General features: G+C 50.0%; 1 protein-coding gene and 1 pseudogene across 8 annotated transcripts in view; one reads left to right on the top strand and one right to left on the bottom strand.

The window, feature by feature from the left end:
- Window positions 1–2,933: 2,933 nt before the first annotated feature.
- Window positions 2,934–23,368, bottom strand: part of DENND2A (DENN domain containing 2A) — a 114,620-nt gene continuing 94,185 nt past the window's right edge. For 7 of the 8 annotated variants that reach the window (XM_039860798.1, XM_039860796.1, XM_039860797.1 and 4 more), the window contains 6 exons: window positions 12,748–12,925; window positions 11,105–11,146; window positions 7,755–7,872; window positions 7,128–7,370; window positions 5,459–5,545; window positions 2,934–4,696 (listed from right to left, as the gene is read on the bottom strand). In XM_039860798.1, the coding sequence (XP_039716732.1) occupies window positions 4,665–4,696; window positions 5,459–5,545; window positions 7,128–7,370; window positions 7,755–7,872; window positions 11,105–11,146; window positions 12,748–12,925 (700 nt within the window). In that variant the 3' untranslated portion in view covers window positions 2,934–4,664. Of the gene's footprint in view, window positions 4,697–5,458; window positions 5,546–7,127; window positions 7,371–7,754; window positions 7,873–11,104; window positions 11,147–12,747; window positions 12,926–17,892; window positions 19,838–23,368 lie in introns of those variants that run through there. The other variant, XM_039860802.1, reaches the window with a different exon arrangement.
- Window positions 8,441–8,559, top strand: LOC120601336 (uncharacterized; annotated as a pseudogene).

The raw sequence follows: 23,368 nt of genomic DNA, 5'->3' as shown, positions 1-23,368 counted from the left end.
GCTCTCTGGCCTGGTGCAGGGAAAGCTGGTGCCAGGCTTCCGTGATTGTAGCCTAAAAGAAGTTAGAGGTTGGCAGCCGAACCCCACCCAAGAGTTGGGTGAGGGTGAGGTGTGGTCACTGGACAAGCCACAGAGTGAAGTTAATTGGCCTTGACAGGTGCCAGCAGTTAAGTGGCCCGTCTCATCTGCCTTTTGCTTTTCTTATTAACCTTTGCTCAGGCCAGAATCTCTCCTTCCTCCTCTGCCTGTTTTAACCCCTTCCACCCACCCAAACTAGGCTCTGAACTCAGCTCCCACCACCTCCCTGAAAGTGAGCTGAGCCCGCCAGCCTTTCTCTCTTGAACTCCCCTCCACAGCAATCTCCCCTCAGAACTTTGGGGGCCTAACCTGTACTGCCCTGGGTTTGCTTGCCAGTCTATACAAGGTCCCAACGAGAGTAACAGAAACTTTTAAAACCGACAATCTGAATCACCATATTTGATCTGCTCAAACGAGTGTGGCCCGTCTGTGGCCCCTTGCAAGCTTACACCCATTTCATTGATTCATTGATGTTTTCATTCTTCAAGGCATTTTAGAAGCTCTTAGGTAAACTCAAGACATATGTGCAAAAGTCTTATTTCCAAGACTTTGGAAATTGGCCCTAATATTAATCCATCAATGAAACTGAGGAGAGAATTTGCATCTAAGGGAGGAAGGAGATGAGTCACCTGAAGAAGTGAGTCACCTGAGACAGAGTCCTATAAATGTTTGGAGACATTTGGGGCCCTTCCAGCCAATGAAGGCTCTACAGCGTAGATCTAGAAGGTAGATCCCAGGAAACTGCTTTTCAAACTAGTGTCCCAGGCGAATCTGATGTAGGTGGTCCCAATCACTCGAGAGATATGGGGTCCTCTTCTGAGAGGTATGGCGGGGAGGTGATGGATATAGCTAAGAAAGGGAAGTGCCCCTCATATATCGTGGGTGGGATGTAAAATGGGACAGCCACTGTGGAAAAGTTTAATGGTTCCTCAAAATTTTAAATGTAGAAATTACCACATGATCCATAATTCCACTCCTAGGTGTGTGTGTATATATATATATATTTTTTTTTTTCAAAGAAATTGAAAACGGGTATTCAAATAAATATGCACAAACTGAATGTCGACTGCTGGATGAATGGATAAACAAAATATGACATATCCATGCAACAGAATATCGGCCATAAGAAGGAAGTATTGATACATGCTACAAAGTGGATGAACCTTGAAAACACCATGCTAAGTGAAAGAAACCAGGCAGAAAACATATTGTGGCTCCATTTACATGAAGCACCTAAAACAGAGATATTCACAGGCAGAGCGGACAGACTGGTGGTGGCCAGGGGAGGGGGGGGGGAGGGGTGGGCGTCACTGCTGGATGGGTACCAGTTTCCTGGGGGATGGAAATATTTCTGGAGCTTGCACACCATAGCGAATGCATTACGTGACTTTTATGTTATGTGAATTTCAACCCAATAAAGTAAAAAGGAAAAAAAAAAAATAAGTGGAGCAGCAGTGGGGGATGCGGAGTGCCAGGGATCAAGGGGTCAGCAGGGTCTTCATGAGACAGGGAAGTCTGTCCAGCTGCCCACCCCTCCCGGTGGCTCCAGACTCTCTGGTGCCCTTTACTCCGACTTCATACTCACCAAGCAACCTTCTGATGATTAGTGTGGTCTCCTAGGTAGGTGCCTGGTGCTGACTCAAAGTGTCTGAGATGCTGGGCATGGCTGTCACCGTCAGTAGGCAGGTCGACTCCCCTCGACAAAGCACTCCTTTGGCTTAGCGGGGCCTGCATCCATCTCTAACGAGCCTGCTGCCTGCGACAGAGATAGTAGCCCTCTTGTGGGAATTGTTGCTTCGCTCGGCCAACGTTTCAGGAAGAGCCTGCTCTGTGCCAGGCGCTGGCTTTAGGCTCTGGGAATTCAGCAGTGGACGTGATGGACACCATCCCTTGTGAGGCTTACATTCTGGCGATCAGATAACGCACGTGACGAACTCAACATAGTGATGGGCAAAAAGCAACGGCCAGGAAGTGGCGGCTGATATCATTATTCTTAGTCTGAGTGGTACGAGGTCTTCGTGATCATTTCTAAGAATTCGTTTTCCTCTTCCCAGCAGGGGTGAAGGCTGCCTCCTCCCTCAGATGCACCCACTCACATTTCCCCTTCCCTCGCCCGCCGGCGTCCCAATTGTCCACAGCGCTGAAGTCCACCCGACAATCCCTCTCCAACTATTTTTCATGACCACGTGCTTCGCCGTGAAACACAGTAATGAACGCTTCTAAACACATACACATTCTTCATGGAAAATGTGTGCTTTGATTGGAATCAGAGGACTTGGTCCTTGGACAGACGGTTGCTGTGAGCTAAGACAGAAAGGCCGAGCTGCGGTGACCGGGTCGAGCACACCCATGCTTAACGGCCATGCTCTCTCAAGCCAAACAGCACTGTCCACCCAGAATCTGCCCTAGGCTGTCAGCAGGGATCACGATTCTACTTTTTTCTCTTGCCTCTGACCCTCCCCAGCCTGTTTACCACTTGGCAAGTTGTAGACAACTTGGTAGGTGATTTAAACATCTGCCCATGTAGATGGGAGGGATGAATGCCGGGAAGGTGGCAGCAGGGGCTGGCGTCCGGGGTCCCATGACAATCAGCTTCTCAACCCGGGTGCTGGTGGCGTGGACGTGGTCATCTGTGGTTTGTCAGCCTGTATACGCACGATCCGGGCACTTTTCTGTATGTATGTTTTACTCCAAGCAAAAATGAAATGAAAATAGAGCAAATGTGCTAAGATACTTGTACAAAGATGTTTTTCTCAATGCTCTTTATAGTAAAAACTGAAAATATCCTGCTCGAAGAGTAGAGGATTGGTAAAATAGCTTTTAGTATATCTATAAAATAGAATATTAGACAAGTATTAGACATTGATAAAGACATATTTATTCACTTGGAGATGTTGAGTAAACAATATAACATGAAATAAGTTAGAAAAGAACGTATATTCCAAAATATTAAAAGTGAGTATCTCTGGACAGAATATTGGTATTAATAAAGTTAACTAATCTGAGGAGCTCGTTGGGTAAAAATCCCTGAGCTCCTGCATGTGGAGATTCTCATTCCATCTGCCCCTCAATCCCCATCCGCACTAACCCAGGCTGATTGTTATGCATAGCCTGGTTCCTACCAGTTATGGGGCCCTTGGAACTGAGAACCTGATGTAAACTGTGGATTCTCTTCCCTGAAAGGTGGATGGACACGCCAAATCTTGGATACAATCTGGGGAGAAGTGGCCCATGACTCCAGGTAAGAACTCTTAATGCAGAATGACAGGTCGACCTCCTCATTTTTCTCTTCCTCAGAAGACCCCTGGCTCCCAACTCCCCACGGCTAAGAACCTCTGCTGGGCAGCATGGGCCCCTGGGCCTTTGCCGTGGCCAGAGCACATCCCCGTCATGTGTCTGTATCACGGTTGCTGGCGCCATCCAGAGGGGACGCACCGGTGGATGTGCAGTGGCCCTGAGTGCTGTTCTACGGACCGGCCTGTGCTGCCCACAGCTCTCCTGCCTCCCTGCTGGGTCCCTCGCAGGGGAGCGCTCAGAACGCAGCCTTCTCCTGCACCTTCCTGCTTCGCCTCCCTGCTTCGGGTCCAGAGGCGGCCAGCTGCAGAGTCTGGCGAAGCTGCCCCTGCGTTTCGATGCTCCCTTTCGTTAACGCCAATAACAAAAGTCCTTCCGATTTTCCATGTGCCATTTCATTGATGCTGATCTGGGCCCTGACAATGAGAAGGGAAGATTTCCTAGGTATAAATGGGAACAGGGTCAAAGCCACGGCTCATGTGTTTTAAGGTGACACGTTGTGATCTACACTTCAGGACCCTAAGAATATGCCGCTAACAGATCTTACGATTTCCTCTTTGTGTGTGTACCTCAAAAGTCATGGATGGCTTGCCGTGGACGTTCCGATGGCTTCTAAGGGAAAAGAGGCCATCGAGAAGTCAGGTCCGTTTGAGAGAAGACTCAGCGGTGCCACAGCAGCGGCCTCGGCCACCAGGTGGCATCACTGGCCACTCTGGAAGCACCACTCATGCCGGAAGCCAAATCCCTGGAGCCCAGTTCCGACTCCTCAGCTCTTCAGAAGGCCCGTCTCTCCCCAGAGGACGTGGGATCTGAGTGTCTGTAGGTGTCGCCACAGCCCTCCTCCCCAACGCAGGCATTTGTCCCTGGTCGCTGCTCCGTCTCGTCCCCTCTTCCCGAACGGCAAGGCAGGATGGGCCAGGGAGATGACGTAGGGCAGGACAGAGTTTTCTTAGCCCTAGCATAATAAAAGGAAAACCCAAACACCTTTCTTTTTTTTTTAATATCTAAGATTAAAAAAAAAAACAAAAAGTCCAAAAACAACCAAAGCCATCCATCTGAATGTTGGCGACACGCGTGGTCTCAGGTCCCCTGTCCAGTGCTGTCCTGAAGCAGTGGCACGGTTCTGGCAATCTGGGGACGGGGACAACCCAGTGGCAACCGGAAACCATCCCGGCCTCTCCCCAGCACCTGCAACACCTGAGGACCCAACGTTTCCGAAACATCACCAGGCCTGTTTTCAAAACATGGCGGTTGCTGCAGGAGGAAGTTTGCCTTTGGGGCTGGGCTGAGGGTTATTTCTTGTGGAGAAACTTCATTTTATTGCCTGGAAAAAGAAAGTGAGACCATTTTGGCAGGCAGACAGAGGGGGCTGAGTTAAATCCTGCCCTTCTCACCCCGCCTGCAGTGAGGGCAGCTGTGGCCTCCCATGCTGCCCCAATGGAAAGGGACCCTCCTCAGACTTGGGGAGTTTAAAAACAGAGCAATGTCAGCACTGTAGACACTGCTTCTGAAAAGGTGACACAGGAAGGGCTGCGTGTTATGTGTCCTTGAGAAGCCACGTGAGGAGAAAACTCCCAGCAGGTGGGTAGGCGGCCCCGTCCCAAGCGGCCACCTGTCCGTCCTGCGTGAGGGACGGGCAGGCCCCCACAGGCCCTGTGCGGTCCTCCCCGGCGGGGCCTCGCCCTCCTTCCTCTTTTCAGACTTCTTCTTCCTCATCCTCCCTTTTCCTTTTTACTGATTAAACCGTGGTCCTTCTCATTCTTACATTCCCACTGTTCGGGGGGCATTCAGAGGCTGGGCCCGGTCTCCACTGCCAGACAGCCTTCACCACGCTTCCTAAGCTCGATTCCCCAGAAGACTTAGGAGTGTGGGGCATGGCAGTGAAGGAGGTGGAAAGACGGCCCAGCGGCCCAGGAAAGCTGGGAGGGGGCCATTCGTGTCCTTTGTTCATACTTTGGGGTCAGATTAGAACAGAAGATCAAAATGCTGAGTTAGGCCGAGGCTGGAGAGCTCTGCGGAGGCCCAGCCTCCAGCGGAAGGAGCCGCTTTACCGATGGGGATGAGGACCGAAGCCCCTAAGTCTTACCTAGTCCCTTCAGGAACCTGTTGACACCGCTGTGCTCTCCACTGGGGAGGGTTTCCAGGTACTCTTGGGCTCGGACCTCAAACAGACCTGTTGACAAGAGAAGTCCCAGCCATTTTAGTCCTTCCTCGAGGCACTTCTAAATATAACCATTTCCTTACCGCGCAGAAAGAGAAATCTTACTGCTGAGACCAGCTGCTCCTATAAACATGTTCTAAATCATGAGGTTTATAAGAGTTTTCATTACTCTTATAATTGCCCAACCTTGTGTAATAACTGTCTTTGGAAAGCTGTAGAGCCAGCTCCTCCGTGAAATCCTGTTTCTATTTAGCAAACATCTTCCAAGTGTCTACACGGTGCCAGGCGTGCGGTTTCAAGGATGAAGCAGAGCAGAGAGTCTCGCTCTCAGGAGCTCCCGGAGTTGGCCTTTTCCTCGGGTTCTGCTGCGAGAGGGTCCCTGGTCATGGGGTGTAGCTCCCTGGGAATCTGCCACCTGTGAGCTCAGGAAGGCTGGGCCTCTGAGGTGCCCTCAGCTCTCGGCCCTGGGGGCTGAGCCTCGGGCACTCTGTTTTCATTTCTCACTGATCTGAAAGTGGACAGAGGGCTCCTTCCATGCTGCTTTTAAGCTTTTATGTCTCGACCTCTCTATGAAACTGTGATCTGTAGACGGATATTTATGTGTACTCAGCAGGTCTTTTATTTAAAAGGATCCTTTCATCAGGCGTGAGTGACTCACACCCTCTGATCAATTTTCCTCTCGTGTCTCCAGATGCCACTCATCAGAAGTGCCTGACGCATGGACAGCCTCTGCCTTTACTTTGCGAGGAGCTCTGGGGATGGTTTGGTGCCTTAACTTAGTCTCTGGAATCACGGCACCAGAGGACAGCTGTTCCCTGGGGCCACTCCCTGGAGTCAACATCTCTCCCCTACTCAGGTCTAACCCATCTGTGACAGCCTCTACCGACATTTCCAGATTTTAGATTCCCAAGGGGCTTAAGATGATGTAAGAAAGAGACAGGAAGATGTCACCCTCTTTTCTCGCACCTCCCCATCTTCCATCCCTAGCAGTGTGATGGAACCCAGCAGACAGGGACAGGGACGGAGAAGGCAGGAGGGAAAGGAACTCTGAGAGGAGAGAGAGGGAGGGCGACGATGACCGGGGATGGCCGGCAATCTCCCAGGTGCGGGAGAGACACTGCTGTCCCACCTCCCCTGTGCAGCCCCGCTGGGCGGCAGCAGGCACGATGGGTGGAGTGACACGGGGCCACCCTGTCCTCCACCACCCTGTCCCAGCCAGCTCCTGCCTGCCTGGCACCCGTGGCGGAGAGAGGCAGGAAAGGAGGGCAGAGGGATGAGAGGAGGCCTGAGGTAAAGACAAGGGAGGCCGAGAGAGAGGGAGGACAAGGTGTCCATGAAAGTGTCATCAAGTTAGAAAGAATGGCACAGAAGGAGACCGTGCCATGGAACCGGGCTAGTGGAGGGGATAGAGACAGCCTGAGGGGACAGGCGTGGGGCAGTTTTCAGCAGCTCAGAGGGACAAGAACAAACATTTTCACAGGAGGCCGCAGAGCCGCTCCCGTCCGCGCCTGGACCCCGGCACCGTCCTCCGGCTCAGCAGCCGCTGCGGGCTGGGCCTGTCCAGCTGTCCCCGCACCCGTGGAGGGGCCCCCACCTCTGGCGTCCTGCCGGCGCAGCTCCCGCTCCTGGGCGAAGCCCCGGAACATCTGAGTCTCCATGAAGACCTCCAGGAAGCGGCGGAGGCTCTTGGAGGAGACGGCTTTGCGGAAGGCCTCCCGCTGCAGGGTCCTCTCCTCGCGCTCGCCCGCCAGGAACAGGGAGTAGTGGCCCACGGTCTCCACGAAGAAGCGGACAAAGGCCTCAGACACCACCTCGTTCAGGGGGCTGGACTCAGGGCCTGAGCAAAGTGGGGGAGGGAGGGCCAGCGGGTGAGGGCAGCGCCCGAGGCCAGCCAATCAGCAACCCAAGTGACTGCTAGCTCTCTCCACGGCAGACTGAGACGACCCATCAAAAGGTTACCCCAAGTTATTAAACCATTTCTTTCCCTCCAGATATTTTAGGGCCAAAAGAGGGTTGAGAGAAACTTTTCCCACAGTTCACTGTCAGAATGGGATCCAGGTAAACGGGCTGAGCACCTGGTTTCTCTCCTTGCACAGGACACCTGTCTTGCCCATTTTCCTGCTTAACCCAAAGCCAAGGAGAGTGGCCGGCCACTGTCCGCTTGTCCCTGACTCTTATAACAGAAGAGGGAGATGCAGTCTGGGAGGTGGCCGGGCATTACCATGCTTGCAGTCCGGGGCCCCTTCATCCTGGTCACCGGCCAGGTCATTCCTGTGTTCCAGAATGTGTTCCAGGGCCACCTGAAGCTTCCGGGGCAGAATGGAGTCCTCGTCGTCCATCTGTAAAGCAGCAAAAACAGGCGGGCAGCTGCCCTCGGGCTTCCGGCCGGGAGCACGCACCGCATCGCGGGGAGGGCCTGGTGCGGTCCTCAGTTTAGTGGAAGAGACACGACTTAGAGTCAGAGGTCCGAGGTTTGAATCTTGATTCCACTTTTTATAAGGTGTGTGAGCCTCAGCCTCCCCGTTTGTAAAATGCGCTGCTAATCAAGATCTATACCTCATTATGACGATTAAATGCAATATAAAAGATATATATATAAATAACTGATGAAAGAAATTGAAGACACAAATAACTTTGAAGATGTTCTGTGTTCATTGATTGGAAGAATTATTATCGTTAAAATGTCCACACTACCCAAAGAGAGCTACAGATTCAAAGCAATCCTTATCAAAATTCCAACGGCATCTTTCACAGAAATAAAGAAAACAATCCTAAAATTCATACAGAACTATGAAAGACTCCAAATAGCCAAAGCAATCTTGAGAAAGAAGAACAAAGTTGGAAGCATCGCAATTCCTGATTTCAAACTTAATTATAAAACTATTGTTGTCAAAACAATATGGTACTGTCTATGGCCGTGCCACCCTGAACAAGCCCGATCCTATCTGATCTCAGAAGCTAAGCAGGGTTGGCCCTGGTTAGTACTTGGATGGGAGACCACCTAGGAAGACTGGGTTCTGTAGGGATAAAAAATAAAAAAAATCAGGGATCGTAAGCTGACCAGGTCCTTGCAATCTGTGAGGTCAACCAAGAATTGCCTCGCCTAAAAACAAAAAAACAAAAAAACAAACAAAAAAACAACAGTATGGTATTGGCATAAAAACAGACACACAAACCAATGAAACAGAATTAACAGTCCAGACATAAATCCACACATATACAGTCAACTAACAGTTTTCAACAAGGGAGACAAGAATCCTCCATTGGGAAAGCATGGTCTTTTTAACAAATGGTCTTGGGAAAACTGGGTATTCACATGTAAAGGAATGAAATTGGATCCCTATCTTACACCACTAACATAAATTAACTTGAAATAGATAAAAATGTAAATGTAAGATCAGAAGCTATAAAACTACTGGAAGAAAGCATAGGGAAAAAGCTCGTTGGCATTGGTCTGGCAATGATTTTTTGGATATGATGCCAAAAGTTCAAGCATCAGAAGCAACAATAAACAAGTGGTACTATTATCAAACTGAAAAGTTTCTGCACAATCAGCAAAATGAAACGGCAACCTATGGAATGGGAGAAAAAATATTTGCAAACCATCTATCTTATAAGAGGTTAATAGCCAAAATATATAGGGGACTCATACAACTCAACAGCAAAACAACAACAACAAACAATCTGATTAAAAACTGCAAAAAGGACTTGAATAGACATTTTTCCAAAGAAGATATCTAAGTGGCCAACAGATACATGGAAAGATGTCCAGTATCACTAATCATCAGAGAAATGCAAATCGAAATCACAAGACACATCACTTCACACCTGTTAGAATGGCTATTATCAAAAAGACAAAATAACAAGCGTTGGTGAGGTGTACTCTTGGTGGGAATGTAAATTGGTGCAGCCAGTAAGAAAAACGGTGTGGTGGTTCCCCGAAAAATTAAAAACAGAGCCACCATATGATCCAGCAATCCCACTTCTGGGTATTTATCCAAAGGAAATAAATCACTATCTTGAAGAGATATCTGCAACCCAATATTCACTGAAACATTATTTACAATAGGCAAGATATGGAAACAACTCAAGTGTCCACTGATGGATCAATGGATAAGAAAATGTGATATGCATATACACACTGGAATATTACTTAGCCATAAAAAGAAGGAAATCCTGCCTTTTGTGACAATATGGATGAACCTGGAGGGCATTATGCTAAGAAAAATTGATTAAATTGATTAGATAAAGACAAATACTATATGTCCTCATTTATATTTGGAATCTAAAAAAGTCAAACTCATTTTAGAAATGGGGAGATGTTGGTCAAAGGGTATCAACTTTGTACCAGCTTTAAGATGAGTAAGTTCTGGGGACCTAATGTGCAGCACGGTGTGGTGACTAAAGCTAACAATACTGTGCTGTACACCTGAAAGTTACTGAGAGAGCAGATCTTGGTGTTATCACCACACACCCAGAGGCGATGGCAGTGGTAACTAACCTTACTGTGGTACTCACTGCTCAGAGTACAGCTGTATCACGCCAACACGTTGTACACCTTAAGCTTATGTCTGTTATATATAAATAATATCTCAATAAAGCTGGGAGGACATATTAAATGCAATACGATTACCTTGTGAAAGTGCCTGGCACTTAGTGGCTACTCAATAAATGTTTCCCACTGCCCCTGCTCTGCAGGGTGGCTAGTGCTAAGCAGGGGGCTCTGGCCAGGGCAGACGATCTGTGACCTGAAGCTGGCTTTGTGAGCTGGGCCTCAGAGGAGGAAGGGCCCAACCTGAGGAATTCTGGGAAGTGAAAGTGGATGGGACCCACGATAAAAATGGCATCGACATGACAGAGCGATCCAAAGGAATGCCCCAAACGCCTTTCTGTAATGATTTTTTACAAGATCTGATAGGAATTAGACCTCTCTGGCAAATGATAATAAGGAAACAGTTGTGTATTACTTTCTCTAGTAATGAAAGTAGTTTATGATCATTACAGAAAATACATGACGGTATTAGAACAGTTTAAAAGCACTCATAATCTCTCTCCCTTTCAGTCGGCCACCCAAGACAACCGGCATTAATGTTTTGGTGAGTTTTTCTTTCAATCTTCTTTTAGAGGCGTATATATAAATATTTTTTCTTTCTCTTTCCCTCTCATTTTAAAAAAAACGAGGTCAGTGAAATAATGTACGTAAATTTTGCACCTTGATTTTTCCACTTAATATTATATCATAAACTTTGTTATCAAAATATTCTTTAAAAGCATGTTGAAAAAGACAAGCATCTATGGTTACAACCTACACAAAGATTCTAATGGCCAGGAAACCACTGTGTGACACAACACGTGGGGATCAGCCCTCTGCCAGACCCATCCTGTTTGGCCCAGCCTTCTGTCTTATCCTCGGTCCAGCCCTGGCCGTGGGTCATCCCATCCTGCCAGCCTGTTTTGAAATCCCAGGCCCACCAAGGAGCCTTTCTGGGGCCAGAAGCCTGAGCCGCAGACACCAGAGGTGAAACAGAGAGAGTAGCTGGTTGGAGCCGTGAAGCCGGCCTTCTCACTCACCTGTCTGAGGAACCGGTTGTTGACAAGGTCGACCACAAGGACCTGTGGGATGAGGAAAAGGCACTATTACTGTCATCAGGACTTCCGGGATGTAGTGATGGGCTCTTAGCCTTCTTCTTCTTGGCACCCAGAGAGGCAGCTGGGGTGGGGGTGGAGTGGGCCTTTCGTGGTTTCCTGATATTGCCACTGTAGCCACAAATGATGAAGAGGGCAGATGGGGGGCAAGGGCTTTCCTGAATTGCATGCTTTCAACACCGAAACCGCAGGCTGGACTCCTTGCCCTGTTCCCAGCCAGGCTAAGGCGGACCCTCGGGCTGTTTTTCCAGAGCAGGGGTTACTGAGCTGGGTGAGGAGGCTAGAGCCTCTCACTGGTTCCTATTGCATTGGACTCTGTCACGCCCCACCCAGGGGTTTGCCCGCCCTCCTCCCAGACACCCACTGGATCTTGTTTCTCTTAATGGGATGGGAGGGGAGAAACCCAGAGGAGTGGATCCGACTGCAGAGTAAATCAATCAAGCTTTCATCAGCCAAGGCTTTTGGGATAAAGCCTCCTCTTGTACCCCCTCCCCCCAGAGCGGGGCTAAAAGCCTCACCTGGCCAGAACCAGGGTGAGGCGAGGGAGGCACTCACCAGCAGGGCAACACAAGAGCCAGGCCTTTGCTCGAAGGCCCCTGGAAGCAAGACCCTCACTCAGGCCTCGGCGTTGGCCACTGGCTATGACGGAGGAAGAGCAAGGGCCTGGAAGGCCACCATGTTTCTACCAAGAGCTGGGAACGTGAGCTCTACGCACCCTAGAGACCCTGCCCAGGAGCTGAGGGCTCTTTCTCCTTCATTCTCTCCTTCCCTCTGGGACCAAAGTGAGCCATTTTAGGGATCGCAAGGTACCCAGACAAACTCCTTGCAGTTCACAAACCCATACTTGAAGACCTGAGTCTGCTGGTTATTATTTAACGAGATTTAGGACTACCTGGGCATCTAGAGAAGCCACCTCTGGGGGCCTGGGTTGAATTTCAAGGCCAGGTGTTCCCCCAGCGGTTCAGGAGTGAGAGGCATCGGTCTGTCCCCTAAGGTTCCCTCTCTGACTACTGGAAGTTCTCAGTGCATGGGGACAGAGATTATTTAGAGGAAGGAGCTGGGACTAAATAACCACAGACATGCCACGGAAAACTTTCCCACTTGGATGTAAACCCCCGAACCCGGAACTCGATCATTAAAAACATTCTGGTTGTTGTCTTTTTAACTGATATGAAAAAGAACCTATCTGTAGGAGCACAGTCTTCGTCAAGTTTATCAGTCTAAATATAAGTTATCATTAGCTTCCGTGTGCTTTCTGCCCTAACTTGGGGGTGGGAGAGAAAGCAGGATAGGATGGATGGCTACTTATGGATAAAGTGTTTTAACATTCATTTAGTTGCTGATTGTTGCCCTTCTCAGTGGGTATTCATGCCAGTAGGTTTATTTAGAGGGAAAACAGAGTTTGCTGTCACCAGGGATCTACTGAGGCAGACTGGGGCGGGGGGTGGCTATCTCATAGACAAAGCTGACACTGCTCGTCACACAGCCTTAGCCAACACCTTCCCTCTGCCCTCTGCTCCCCGCCCCACCCCCCATGGGAAGGGGACAGGAACATCCCAGGAGCTCACCTCTTCCAGTGGCAGCTCCCTGAGCAGCGGCAGGGAGCTGGTGAGCAGCCCGATTAGGAAGGGGGTTGGCGAGCATACGATGTCGATCATAGCCGGGGGCAGCACGGGGATGTAGGTGTGCTGCCAGGTGAAGGGGTAGATGACCGCCACCATCGCGTGGCAGCACTTGGACAGCGTGCTGCAGCCAGGGAGAGAAGGAGAAAAGGGGCAGAGTCAGGCGGGGTGTGGAAAATGGGGCCTGCCCAGGCTCACGGGGTGCGCGGCCTCCATGGAGGAGGCTGGAGAGAAGTGTCTGCGCTCCAGCCCAAAGGCACATTGATCAGAAAAGGTGTCGGGTGCATATTAGGTATGTCATGGAACCCCGTCCTGACATGGGGTATATCAGGCACACGCAGCCTCTGTGAGGTTTTGAGATGTGGGGAGAGGGACAAATTTAATGCCCGAGCTAATTCTTACAAGTGGGCCTTCACACGTAAGCTACATTTTTATAAAGTTTGGATGAAATCATTCACTTTCTCCCCACTTCCCCACACCCCCTTCGAAACCAAACCATACCAACTAAAGCCTCAAGGATGCTCACTGTCTTGTCGAAAAGGCTTTAGAGTCTGACGCTACCTTTTCCTTTGTTCTCTTCCATACATCCTCCCAATCAAGCATGAGCACCTAGGTGCAATCGGGGACAACAGGATAACTTTCTTGGTATTCACACGGCAGCAGTCAAGCCCAAATGGCTGTTTTGTAAAAAGTGAAACTCGTGTACAGTTACCCCTTACCCAGAATTCGAAACTTAAAGAAATACCAACGGTGGAAAAATATTGGGAGTCTCTCTTAAAGAATAATGATCATAACATAGCCTTTTGTTGGCAAGCACTGAGCCTTGCTAATCACGCCCCACAATGCTTTGCAGGCTGCCTGCATTCACGCTCGGTTTACTGTTTACTGTTTACTCGGTTTTCTGGGCTTACTGTTTGGAATGTCAGCCGTACAGTGAGGAAAGGCAGTGATGACGGCCTTCCGAGTGACAGCTGACTTTCTCTCCTTCCCGGTAAGCGTTCCGTATTGGTAGTGAGCCTGCAGGCTTATAGCAGTTCCCCTGTCATTTAAATGTGCTGCTTCTAAAATGCTGCGGGAAGCTTTTTAGAAGTATGTGCAGTATCAGCATAAAGCACGGTCTGGTGAGGGGCTGGTAGGTTCTGCGCCCTGTGAGGGTCCGGTGGCTTCTCCTGTGAGGTACTGCGTCCTCTGCAGGGTGTGGGCCCTGTAACCAGCATTTCACCCGTGAAGATGCCTTTCGAACGTTGCGTTTGTCTCAGCTATGCTCTGCAAAGTTGCAAGGAAGCTTAGTTCTCGACAGATGAAAGCTCCTTTCCTGTCCCCCTGATGTCAGGCACCTATAATCTCATAGTCATAACATTTTCCTGAGCCCATTAAAAGAAAAATCACTTAGTGCTGGCTTCTTTAAGGAGAAAAAAGGTGGATTAGAAGATACCGGCCAGCAAGTGAAATAAGCCAGACAGAAAAAGACAAATATTGTATGATCCCACTTACCTGAGGACTTAGAATAGGCATTTCCATGGAGACGAAGTAGAATTGGGGTTATTGGGGACTGGGGGAAGGGAGAATGGGGGGCTGCTGCTTAACGGGTACCGAGTTTCAGTCTAAGATGATGAAAAGGTTCTAGAAATGGATAGCACCGATGGTTGCAAACACTCTGAATGTACTTAATGCCACCGAATTGCATGCTTAAAAATGATTAAAATGGTCAGTTTTATGTTACATATATTTTACCAAAATAAAAAAAATTCACTTAGCTTCCAAGCGAGTTCCTGTGAATCTAGCAGCCCCGGAAACATCCTTAAAACGTACCTTAGTTCTCCCTTCCATCCCATCCACATTTGGGGCCCCCAAACCTAATAAGGGTAATGCTGCATCTTGTTCGTTTGTCAGTGTGAATCTCCTAACCTTCCTGTCCCCCGTCTTTGCAAACGACCATTCTCTTAATAGTCACTGGCATCAGGAAACACTGCTTAGTAGCACAGCATCCATGTTTCATCCATATTTAGCCCTTGTCTTTTCTTTCAAATGATAACAGAGGACAAAGATGCTACCCCAAGATTTTGTTCCTATCACTATACTATCTTCTTTGTTAGCTGAGTGAGAATGAGCCAGGAACATTTAGTTAAGCCTTATACTAAGGAGAGCGATATCAATAATTCAGCCACCAGCGCGGGGTGAAGTGAATTCTGTCTTTCAAAGGATCTTCTCCCAAAGCAGAGAAATTTTTTTCCTAAGGCAGCACCTTCCTCCCAGTTACTCGGGAGTGTTAACGCTTCTAGTGAATTGCTTAGAATTTGTGGGTTAACTTCCTTGATCTATAGATCACCGAATGGGTAGCATATACTTTGTTCTAAGGTTTTTTGATTTTAAGACTAAGCTGTGTTTGTGTGTGGCCCGTCTAAGAAGCTGACCTGCTCATGTACTATACTTGTGAGGTCGCGACTCCGAAAACTACAAGGAGGTTAAAATATAAAGGATAGTTGTGACTAAAGCAGGTTTTTTTCAGACTAGTTTGCAACTCATTTTAGAGGGTCCTGAAATATTTTTATTGGGTTGTAATTAGTATTAAAAACAACAAGAGAATAGAATAGAAAATAAAAGTTGCACTTTTTCCGTTGTAAATACCGATCTGTGTATAGGTATTGGGTCTGAATGTAAAATGTACTTCTCCTTGTGGACTGTGGTAAAAAGGGTTTGAAACCAATGATTTGGACCAGTGAACTGAGCGGGGGTGGGGTGCGGGTGGAGAGTGATGGTCGAGTGGGAACTTTGCTATGTTATATGTCTAACCAGTATGTCTAACTGGGATGTTGGCTCTCATTTCCAAGTGACTACAGGGAGTCCCTTAAAACACACCTTAAGAAGGAATTCTCTGAATGGAGCCTTTTGCATGAAACCCATCTCTTTCTATAGCACATGTTATAAGTTCCTAAATATTCCTTGGAGAAGGAAGTGGATCATGGGGCGGTCTGGGCAGTAGACGCTGTCACCCGTGCTGCACATCGCTGGCCTTTGAAACTCCTAATTTAGTCAATGCCCAGAAGAGAATGAAAATGCAGCGCCTGTGTTAAAGAGTCTTTTTACGTTTCAGAGTGTGGTTTAAGGACTTTTGACCAAGCAAGGTGTAGAATCACAGAATTTCAGACTCGGAAGCAACCTCAGGGCTAGAGTTCGTCTCCTTTTGAATTTTATAGTTCAAGAACCCGAGGCCAAAAGAGGTACAGGTCACCTCTGCATTCAGGGTGGGGGCAGTTCACAGAGCCGAGGCCTGCAGACTGGAACAGGTAACAGAGACGCAGAGACAGAAAAGGAGCCATGAAGAGGCACAGTGAGAAGCCTCTGTTGAGAAAAACAGTCTAAGTTTTCTCGCAATGCAGAGAAAAGGCCTCTTGCCCTTTTGCAGTTTCGTGACTTCGTCCCTAGGAGAAAGTAATTGCTCGCTCCCTCCTCCCTTGCAGGCCTTGTCTCCTACGTGAAGCCCTGTGCTGCCCCACAGGGCCAGGGAGCCCAGCCCCCAAGGCCAGAGGGGCCCCAGTTCAGCTGCAGTGACTGGGAACCAACTGGATGAGGAAGGCAGTTGGAACAAGTTTTTTAAAAAATGATAAACGAAGCCAGTGACATAGGGCGGGTGAATACATGTCGCAGAAAGAAAGCTACACCTCATTCAGTTAACTGAAACACTGTGAGCTAAAGGACAACCGTATTCAATTGTCATGGGGACAAATGATGACAACTCATCATCTGTCGAACCTGGGTAACCTGCTGGCCATGTATGTAGGTGCTGCCACTGTTGACTATTTTTCCTAACAAGCAATTTCTGTTTGTTTGCTTGTTTCTTAAAGAGTCCGACTCTCGCTGCACTGCCGCAGCTGGGTCCGAACGTGTCCATGCCCGGTCGTCATTGGCACCGGGCGGCTGGCACCTGTGAAACGACGTGACAGGTGGGCACCGTTGAGGAGCGGCTCGTTCCTCTTGCTCTCTAGCCCGCATCAATGTTCTTTAAAAACTGCCTCTCGCAACACTAGAAAGAAAGGTCCAATTCTGCAAAAAATCAGTTAGTGGCTGCTTTTCCCTAAACGTCAGCAGTGGAGGAGCAAAGGGATTATTTTGAGTGTGGCTGAAGTGTTTTTCACAATCTCTGCTGCAAGGGCGGTGGGCACCACTAGGGTCGGGGGTCTCTTAGGAACGAGCAGGGAATAGTCTCTGGTTCTGGGGATACTCAAGATGAGTCTTCAGGTGTGCCCGCCGCACAGCCTGACTGAGCACCTGCGGGAGGTGGTGGGGGAGGAGAGGTGGTGTTGCTGAGGGAAGTGAAGTCCCAGGGAGAGAGCCTGGCAGCTGGCGGCTGGCATTCCATGCAATACATCGGGGCGGAGGAGGGGAACGCCAGCACTGGAGCAGTGATCAGCTTGTAAAGCGGGGGAGGGGGGGCGTGGAGATGCCCCAGTGGGAGTTCGGCTGGGACACAGGGCTGAAAGCTGGGCATAGGTGAGAAGGGTCAGGCCCAGAATGCTTTGCTCTTTGGTGGGTGGTGGTTCCTGAGGGCTGAAGCATTCGTGTGGAGACGTCAGGATGCACCCACGTTTTTTAACTGGAGAATACACTTCGGTTCTGGTGCGCCTCAGCCCCTGCGCCATGTGTGGGGTTACTATGCTCAGCAGCCTTGCAACTCACCTAGGAACTAGTAAGAGTTAAGCATATAGCATCCTCTAAGATGCTACCAGAAAAGTCAACAATGAGTTTCCGGAGTTAGACAGACACCCCGGGAATCTGCAGGATGAGCCCATCGCCACCCTTCGGTATCCCGAGCAGAGCGTCCCTCCTGTCAGTGCATGGCTCCCCGGAACAGGGGCGAAAGGCACTCTCTGCTCTGGTGCTGGCGAGACGTAGTGGGAGGTGGGTGTCACCATGCGCTGGCTGCCACGTTTCCACTATTGTACTTTCAAACCCTGAAGTAATGTGCCATCGAGTTTAAAAAGAACACAGGCTGGGCCTCGAGAAAACTGTGTGATGTCAGGTAAAGAAAGCCCTGAACGTCGCCATGCCTCAGATTTTTCTTCTGTAAAATAAGGAATGTGGACTAGATAATTTCAAATGTCCTTCTAGCTTTAATGTCCACAAGCTACGAATCTATAAGACAGAGAAGCCAGGAGCTGGAAACAGCCGAAACGGAAAAGAACCAAGGCTTGTCACTGGAAGGTAAATCTAGGGCTCATCAGCAGAGAGAGGGCAGAACAGCATCGGTGACATCTCACTCTGAGAACTAACATGAAAGTGTGGGAGTGGTCTTGAGCTGCCGTAGTAAGCCCCCCCAAAACTACAACACACAGCAAGGCAGGGGTCTGACTCAGGGAGAAGAACTGGAGTAAGTTTCCAGCCCAAGATTCTGTTAGGGATGGCGCTGGAGCAGAACACCACGATGTGTGCTCTGCTTTCTCTCAATGCTCCAAATGTTATCTTCTTGGTGTTCATATGCAAAAATAGGTAGTTAATGTTTAATGAGACTGATGCCATTGTTACGAAAACTGCATTTTTCATAGAACTTTGCCGAATCAAATGTATGTATCTCTAAGATGCTATCAGCCACTCTGAGGACCTCCAAAATAGTTTTTTGTACACCAGAGCACCAAAATGGCAGCTATTTACACTTTCGGGTAGGCCCTGGGCAAACTCATCCACCTACAGAGGGCGCGCTCACAAACCCAAACTTTTTCTCAGTGGCAAACATTGATGGGTGTAACTGATTCAAGGCAGGATGTGGGACCCCCATTTATGCTCACAGAAACTGACTACAAATGAACTAAAAGGATGAATGTGCATAGCTACATATGAACTTATTTATGTAGTTACCCACATGTCAAAACCAAGGCTCAAACTTCAGCATTTGTCAAGATTTGACCACCTAATCTTACTTATAATTGGATAGCAGTCTGTCCTTCAGCTTCTCACCTTTTGGCACTATATTTAAAAAACAGTAAATTTCTTGCATATTAAAAACTTTGTTCCATCTAAAATTTTTGTACAAATTTGTTAATGTGCAGCTCTGGTTTGATTATTCAGCCCGGTCTGTAGGTTTAGCCAAAACACTGGGAACTGAAATTCATAAACTAAAAAACAAAATGTTTATCATCAAGGAAATGAAGAAGGGGTATAGGGAAGTATTTATTTGGGTTGTTATGACAACAGAACAAGCCATCGCAACAACATTCTTTCTTTTCCATCTGTCAGACATTGGCTTGACAGCGCCTTAAGAAACACTCAATGTCCACCCTAAAGATGAAACGGAGCAAAAATGTTATTCTAAGTTTGGTGGATTTTTGGCTCAGCTTGAAACCCTTTTGTAACTCATGCAATATTTGCCGCGACTCCCTGCTCTTTCCTCTTGCAGTGGGCAGACTCACTAGCAACGATGAGTAAATAAATCGTGTGGTCGGGGGAGGGTGCTGGCAGCAGTGACTATGAGCCTAAAGCTGGCTAACGACCACCCTGGAACGAACGTCACAGGGCCACTCGCTGAGTTTGTGGTGTGCCCTGTTCTCACGGCTGCTCTGGCATTGAAAAGATCAGGGCTATGGACAGAAACCAGAAGAATGAGGAGGTCTGCTTCCACTTGCAGCTGAACAGGGCTAGAAACTGGTGCACGCGTAGCGGGTAGAGAATCGTGCCGTGGTGATAGGGATGAAAGTACCAGCTGGAACCGATGCTGAAGCTTTCTTCACAGACTTTTCCAGGTCAGACAACTGGCAGCCAGCAAGTGGCGCCCAAGCCCTTGTTTGTCACGGCTTGGCCGAAGAACCCCAAATTCTCTGTAGCTATTGTCCCATGACTCAGCCAGAGCTAGGTGGACACTGATTCCTCCTCAGGTGGAGCAGGCTGGGGAAAGGAAGCTGGGTTCTGGCTTTCTCGCTCGGCACCCTCACACGCACGATGCTCTTGGTGGAGTTCCCGTGCTCTGATCATTAGCTCATGATCGCTAATAGCATAGTCACCGTCTTACAAGTGAGTCAGACGTTCCTGTACCGGCTCACTTGGCCTGTTAGGGGAGGGAGCACAACTGAGGGTCAGAGGGACCCCAAAAGAGAAGGCCGAGCTGAGGCCCCCAGAAGTATACAATAAAAGCTGCCAGAAGAGGCGGAGGTGGGGGCGGCACAGTCTAGCATGGTCTAGGGCAGAGGCCCGGGGAGGCCACCGATGTCTGCGAAGCCCGTGAGAGCGAACCATGACATGGTGCGTATCTACCCTAACGCACATAAGGTTAAGAGGGGCATTAATGTGTCCTCGGCATCTCACCAGCTCTGAAGCGCCCATGATTAGGATCCCTCTAAGGTAGGAAGCAGCAGCAGGACCACGCTATCCAGATGAGGGTATGTGAGGGTGGGAAAGCGGGGGGGTCTCATTTCTCTTGGCTGAAATGCCCTGTGATTTTATGAACGTGCCATGAGGCCACGTGCCATGAGGCCACGTTCATAAAATCACAGGGCATTTCAGCCAAGAGGCCCCAAGGAAATGCTATAGTCCACTCCCCCATTTTACCACTGGGCAGATGAGGCGGTGGTCCCCTGGGACACTTTGGGAAGCACAGGAAGCCTGAGGGATGAGACTTGGGCCAGGACTAGGGGGCTTAGCAGGTTCTGGCCAGGATCCCTGGGAGAGCAGGTATCAAGGAACGTAGTCCCAGAAGGTCAGGGCACTCTGGCCCGTGGAGTCAGAGAATTTCAGAGCTAGGAGAGACTTTGCAGGTCACCCAGTCCCATCTACCTCACTGGGGCCCTGGCGGGAAGGCCATAAAGGGAGACAGGGCCCTGGGGAGACAAGCACAGCCGTCTTCGCTTCTTCGGGAGATAATTCTGGCCTGACTGCCAAGCACAAAGGGGTCCTAATGGCATCTTTTTAAAGACCTTCCTTACTCATATTTCTTAGACAGACTGCCTCGGCCAGCCCTTCACGCCCACCCCAGATCCTTCTCATTTTCCCTGGAGCCAGGCTCGCGCACTAACCACTTCCTCGAGCAAAGTGGCTTAACCTCTGTGTGCTTTTTAGTTTCCTAATAATAGAACGCATCTGACTGAGCCGTGAGAGCCTGAAAGAGTACAGGTCGAGCCCTCGGGAGAGCAGGGCAGAGGCACCACTGCCGCTGTGCTGCGGTCGTTCCCGTCAGGCCCGTGGGGCTCGCGTTTCCATCGCTTCCTGCCTCCGGCTCTGTGGGCCGTTACTTATTTATTTTTCCACCTAGTCTGCTTGGAACTAGTGTTGGGTAGAAAGATAGTTTATTGGGCAAGAGAGAGAACATTTTGAAACTACTTGTAACAGAAAAAGCACTGCTGCCTTTGGGGACAACGAGACACCAGAATTCTAGCAAGTCAGAGCTATGAGGGGCCTGGGTGCCGACGAGCCCTTGCTTCATAAATGAGGAGACCCAGGGCCAACAGCTGAGGATGATCGGGTCCCTCCCTACTCTGGGAAGGCTGTCCCTGGGTGATCAGAGATGAACACATAAGTCTGAAAGCTAGTAAAGGGCCCAAAAATGTAGTTAAGGTATCTTCCTCACACACCACGCACACCTACAATAATTAGTGCACCAGGGCCTGGCTCTGGGCCCAAGGAGGGCATCAAAATTATTCACATCCCTGCAGCCTCCTCCTCCTCTATAAACACCCCATCTCCTCAGCGCCCACATCTGGCAGCTGCTGCAAAAGAAAACACCCAGTGGGCAATGTGTGCCTAGAAGAAGCACTTACAGCAGCCTGCATTTTACGCCCCGTCATGGTGTTTGCTGTTTGAAAAGACTAAGTCTCTGAGGGCAGAATGGCAGGCTCCCGGGAAGGCGGGATGAGGAGAGAAACTCCACAGTCCCTCCAGCCAGACCGAGAAGCAACCATCTTCTCCACAAAGCTGCCCGGAGCTGTGGGGAGGCGCTGGGGCAGGTCCGTTTGCGGGGTGGGGTCCCTTCCTGTCCATGGTCTCTCATCACCGCAGCTCTGTGGGAGGGGCTGCCCCAGCGTCCGTCCTGTCAACCCAGAAATCTGTCCAGGGACAAGGTAGAGGTGGCCAAGTCATCTCTGTCCTAAGCACTTCCAAGTGTCTTGGTGCCCTGAGCCTCTGCCGCCTCCCCCCTGCCGCCCCTCAGGGATACGTCTGTCTTTGCCGAGGCTCCCTCCCTTTCTGTTCCCACCTGCTCTCTCTTTGCACTTTGAAGATACTCTCTGTTCTCAGTGGAGGACGCCTGCTGGAGTGCGGGTGTCCCGGTCCTCAACTGGCCGACTTCTCTCTGGCCGGGCCCATCTCCTCAGACACTTTTTCAGGCAGGACCCTCCGGGAGCCTAATATCTCCTAACAAGCTCCTCAGGGGACTGTCTGCCCCTGTCTGGGCCCCGGTGGGCACGAGATTGACTCCCTGGCCTTTGCTTCTCGCCTAGGCCTTTCCGAGATCATCCCCTTCCCTTTCCCCAGAGGCTAGCCTGGGAATCGACAACTGGAAGACTAGGGGGCACGGAGCGGGGCTGCTGGGGGACGGGGAGAGCTACTTGACTGCTGATGAAACCCCACCCTGGCCACTGAAGGGTTATTACTCATCCTTCGCTTCCAGAGCCCCAACCTTGAGAACTCTCTGGTCTGAATTCCCCAGGGCCCAGGGTCCTTGGCAGCCGCCCAGCGCCCAGCACCAGCTGCGGCTGAGAGACAGAGCCTGCTTCCTGAGCTGACAATAACTGTGACTTTAAAAGTGAGGCGCTAACTGAACAACAGGGCGGGGGCAGGATGGGAATAGCCAAGTGCCTGCCAGTCCTGAGGGGAGCTGTCAGCAAGGTGACCGGATGGGCTGGGCGGGTGGGGAGAGGGCGGGCTCTGCATTCACACGGTCCCCCGCTTCTTTCCTTTTCTTCTTCCTTCCTTTTGTCTTCCAGAGTCGTGAGCTGTATTTCCTCTCCAAACCACGGTTCGATTTCTGTGTTTTTGGCATGTCTTCTTTCCAGATGGACCCCTCAGCTGGCCTCACCTGCTTCTCCTGGTCGGCTGGGTGGCTGGCCCTCGGTGGGCCCCACGTCTCAGGCCCTCCTGGAGTGGCGGCCACCACTCATGTCTCTGTGTCCGCAGTTCCAAATCGGAGAAGGCTCTGATTCAGTATTTTGTGATGATGAAAATGCCCGGAATTCTTTTTAGAAGTTCAGAATGACTGCAAATCCTTATCTGCATCCTTGATTTGTCACATGACCCTTGCAAATCACTGAATGTGACCATTGTGACATGGGTGGCATCTTACTGGGCAGTGAGTGTGTGTGATTGTGTGCGACCGGAACTCTGAGAGGAAGGACGTGCCCTTTAGTGGGGCCCTGCGGCCCTTCCGCGAGCCGGTCTGCCCCTCTGCAGGCCCCTCACTTGCCACTCTTATAGAGACAGCCCCTTTTGCCTGAGGTTTTCCCGCCCCCCAGTTCTGGGAGTGAGCGCCCTTCTCAGTCCCCAAGGCACAGCACCCCTAGCAAGCCCTCAAGCACAGTACTGCTCACTTCTCTGTCCTCCCACCAGACTGACAGCTCCTTTGGGGCAGCTCTGCATGCCCCCGCCTCCC

The sequence above is a fragment of the Pteropus medius genome, unplaced genomic scaffold (assembly GCF_902729225.1).
Source record: "Pteropus medius unplaced genomic scaffold, Ma_sr-lr_union100, whole genome shotgun sequence".
Classification (NCBI taxonomy): Eukaryota; Metazoa; Chordata; class Mammalia; order Chiroptera; family Pteropodidae; genus Pteropus; species Pteropus medius.
The sequence above is the reverse complement of the archived record's forward strand: the minus strand, read 5'-3'. Positions and strand labels throughout refer to the sequence as shown.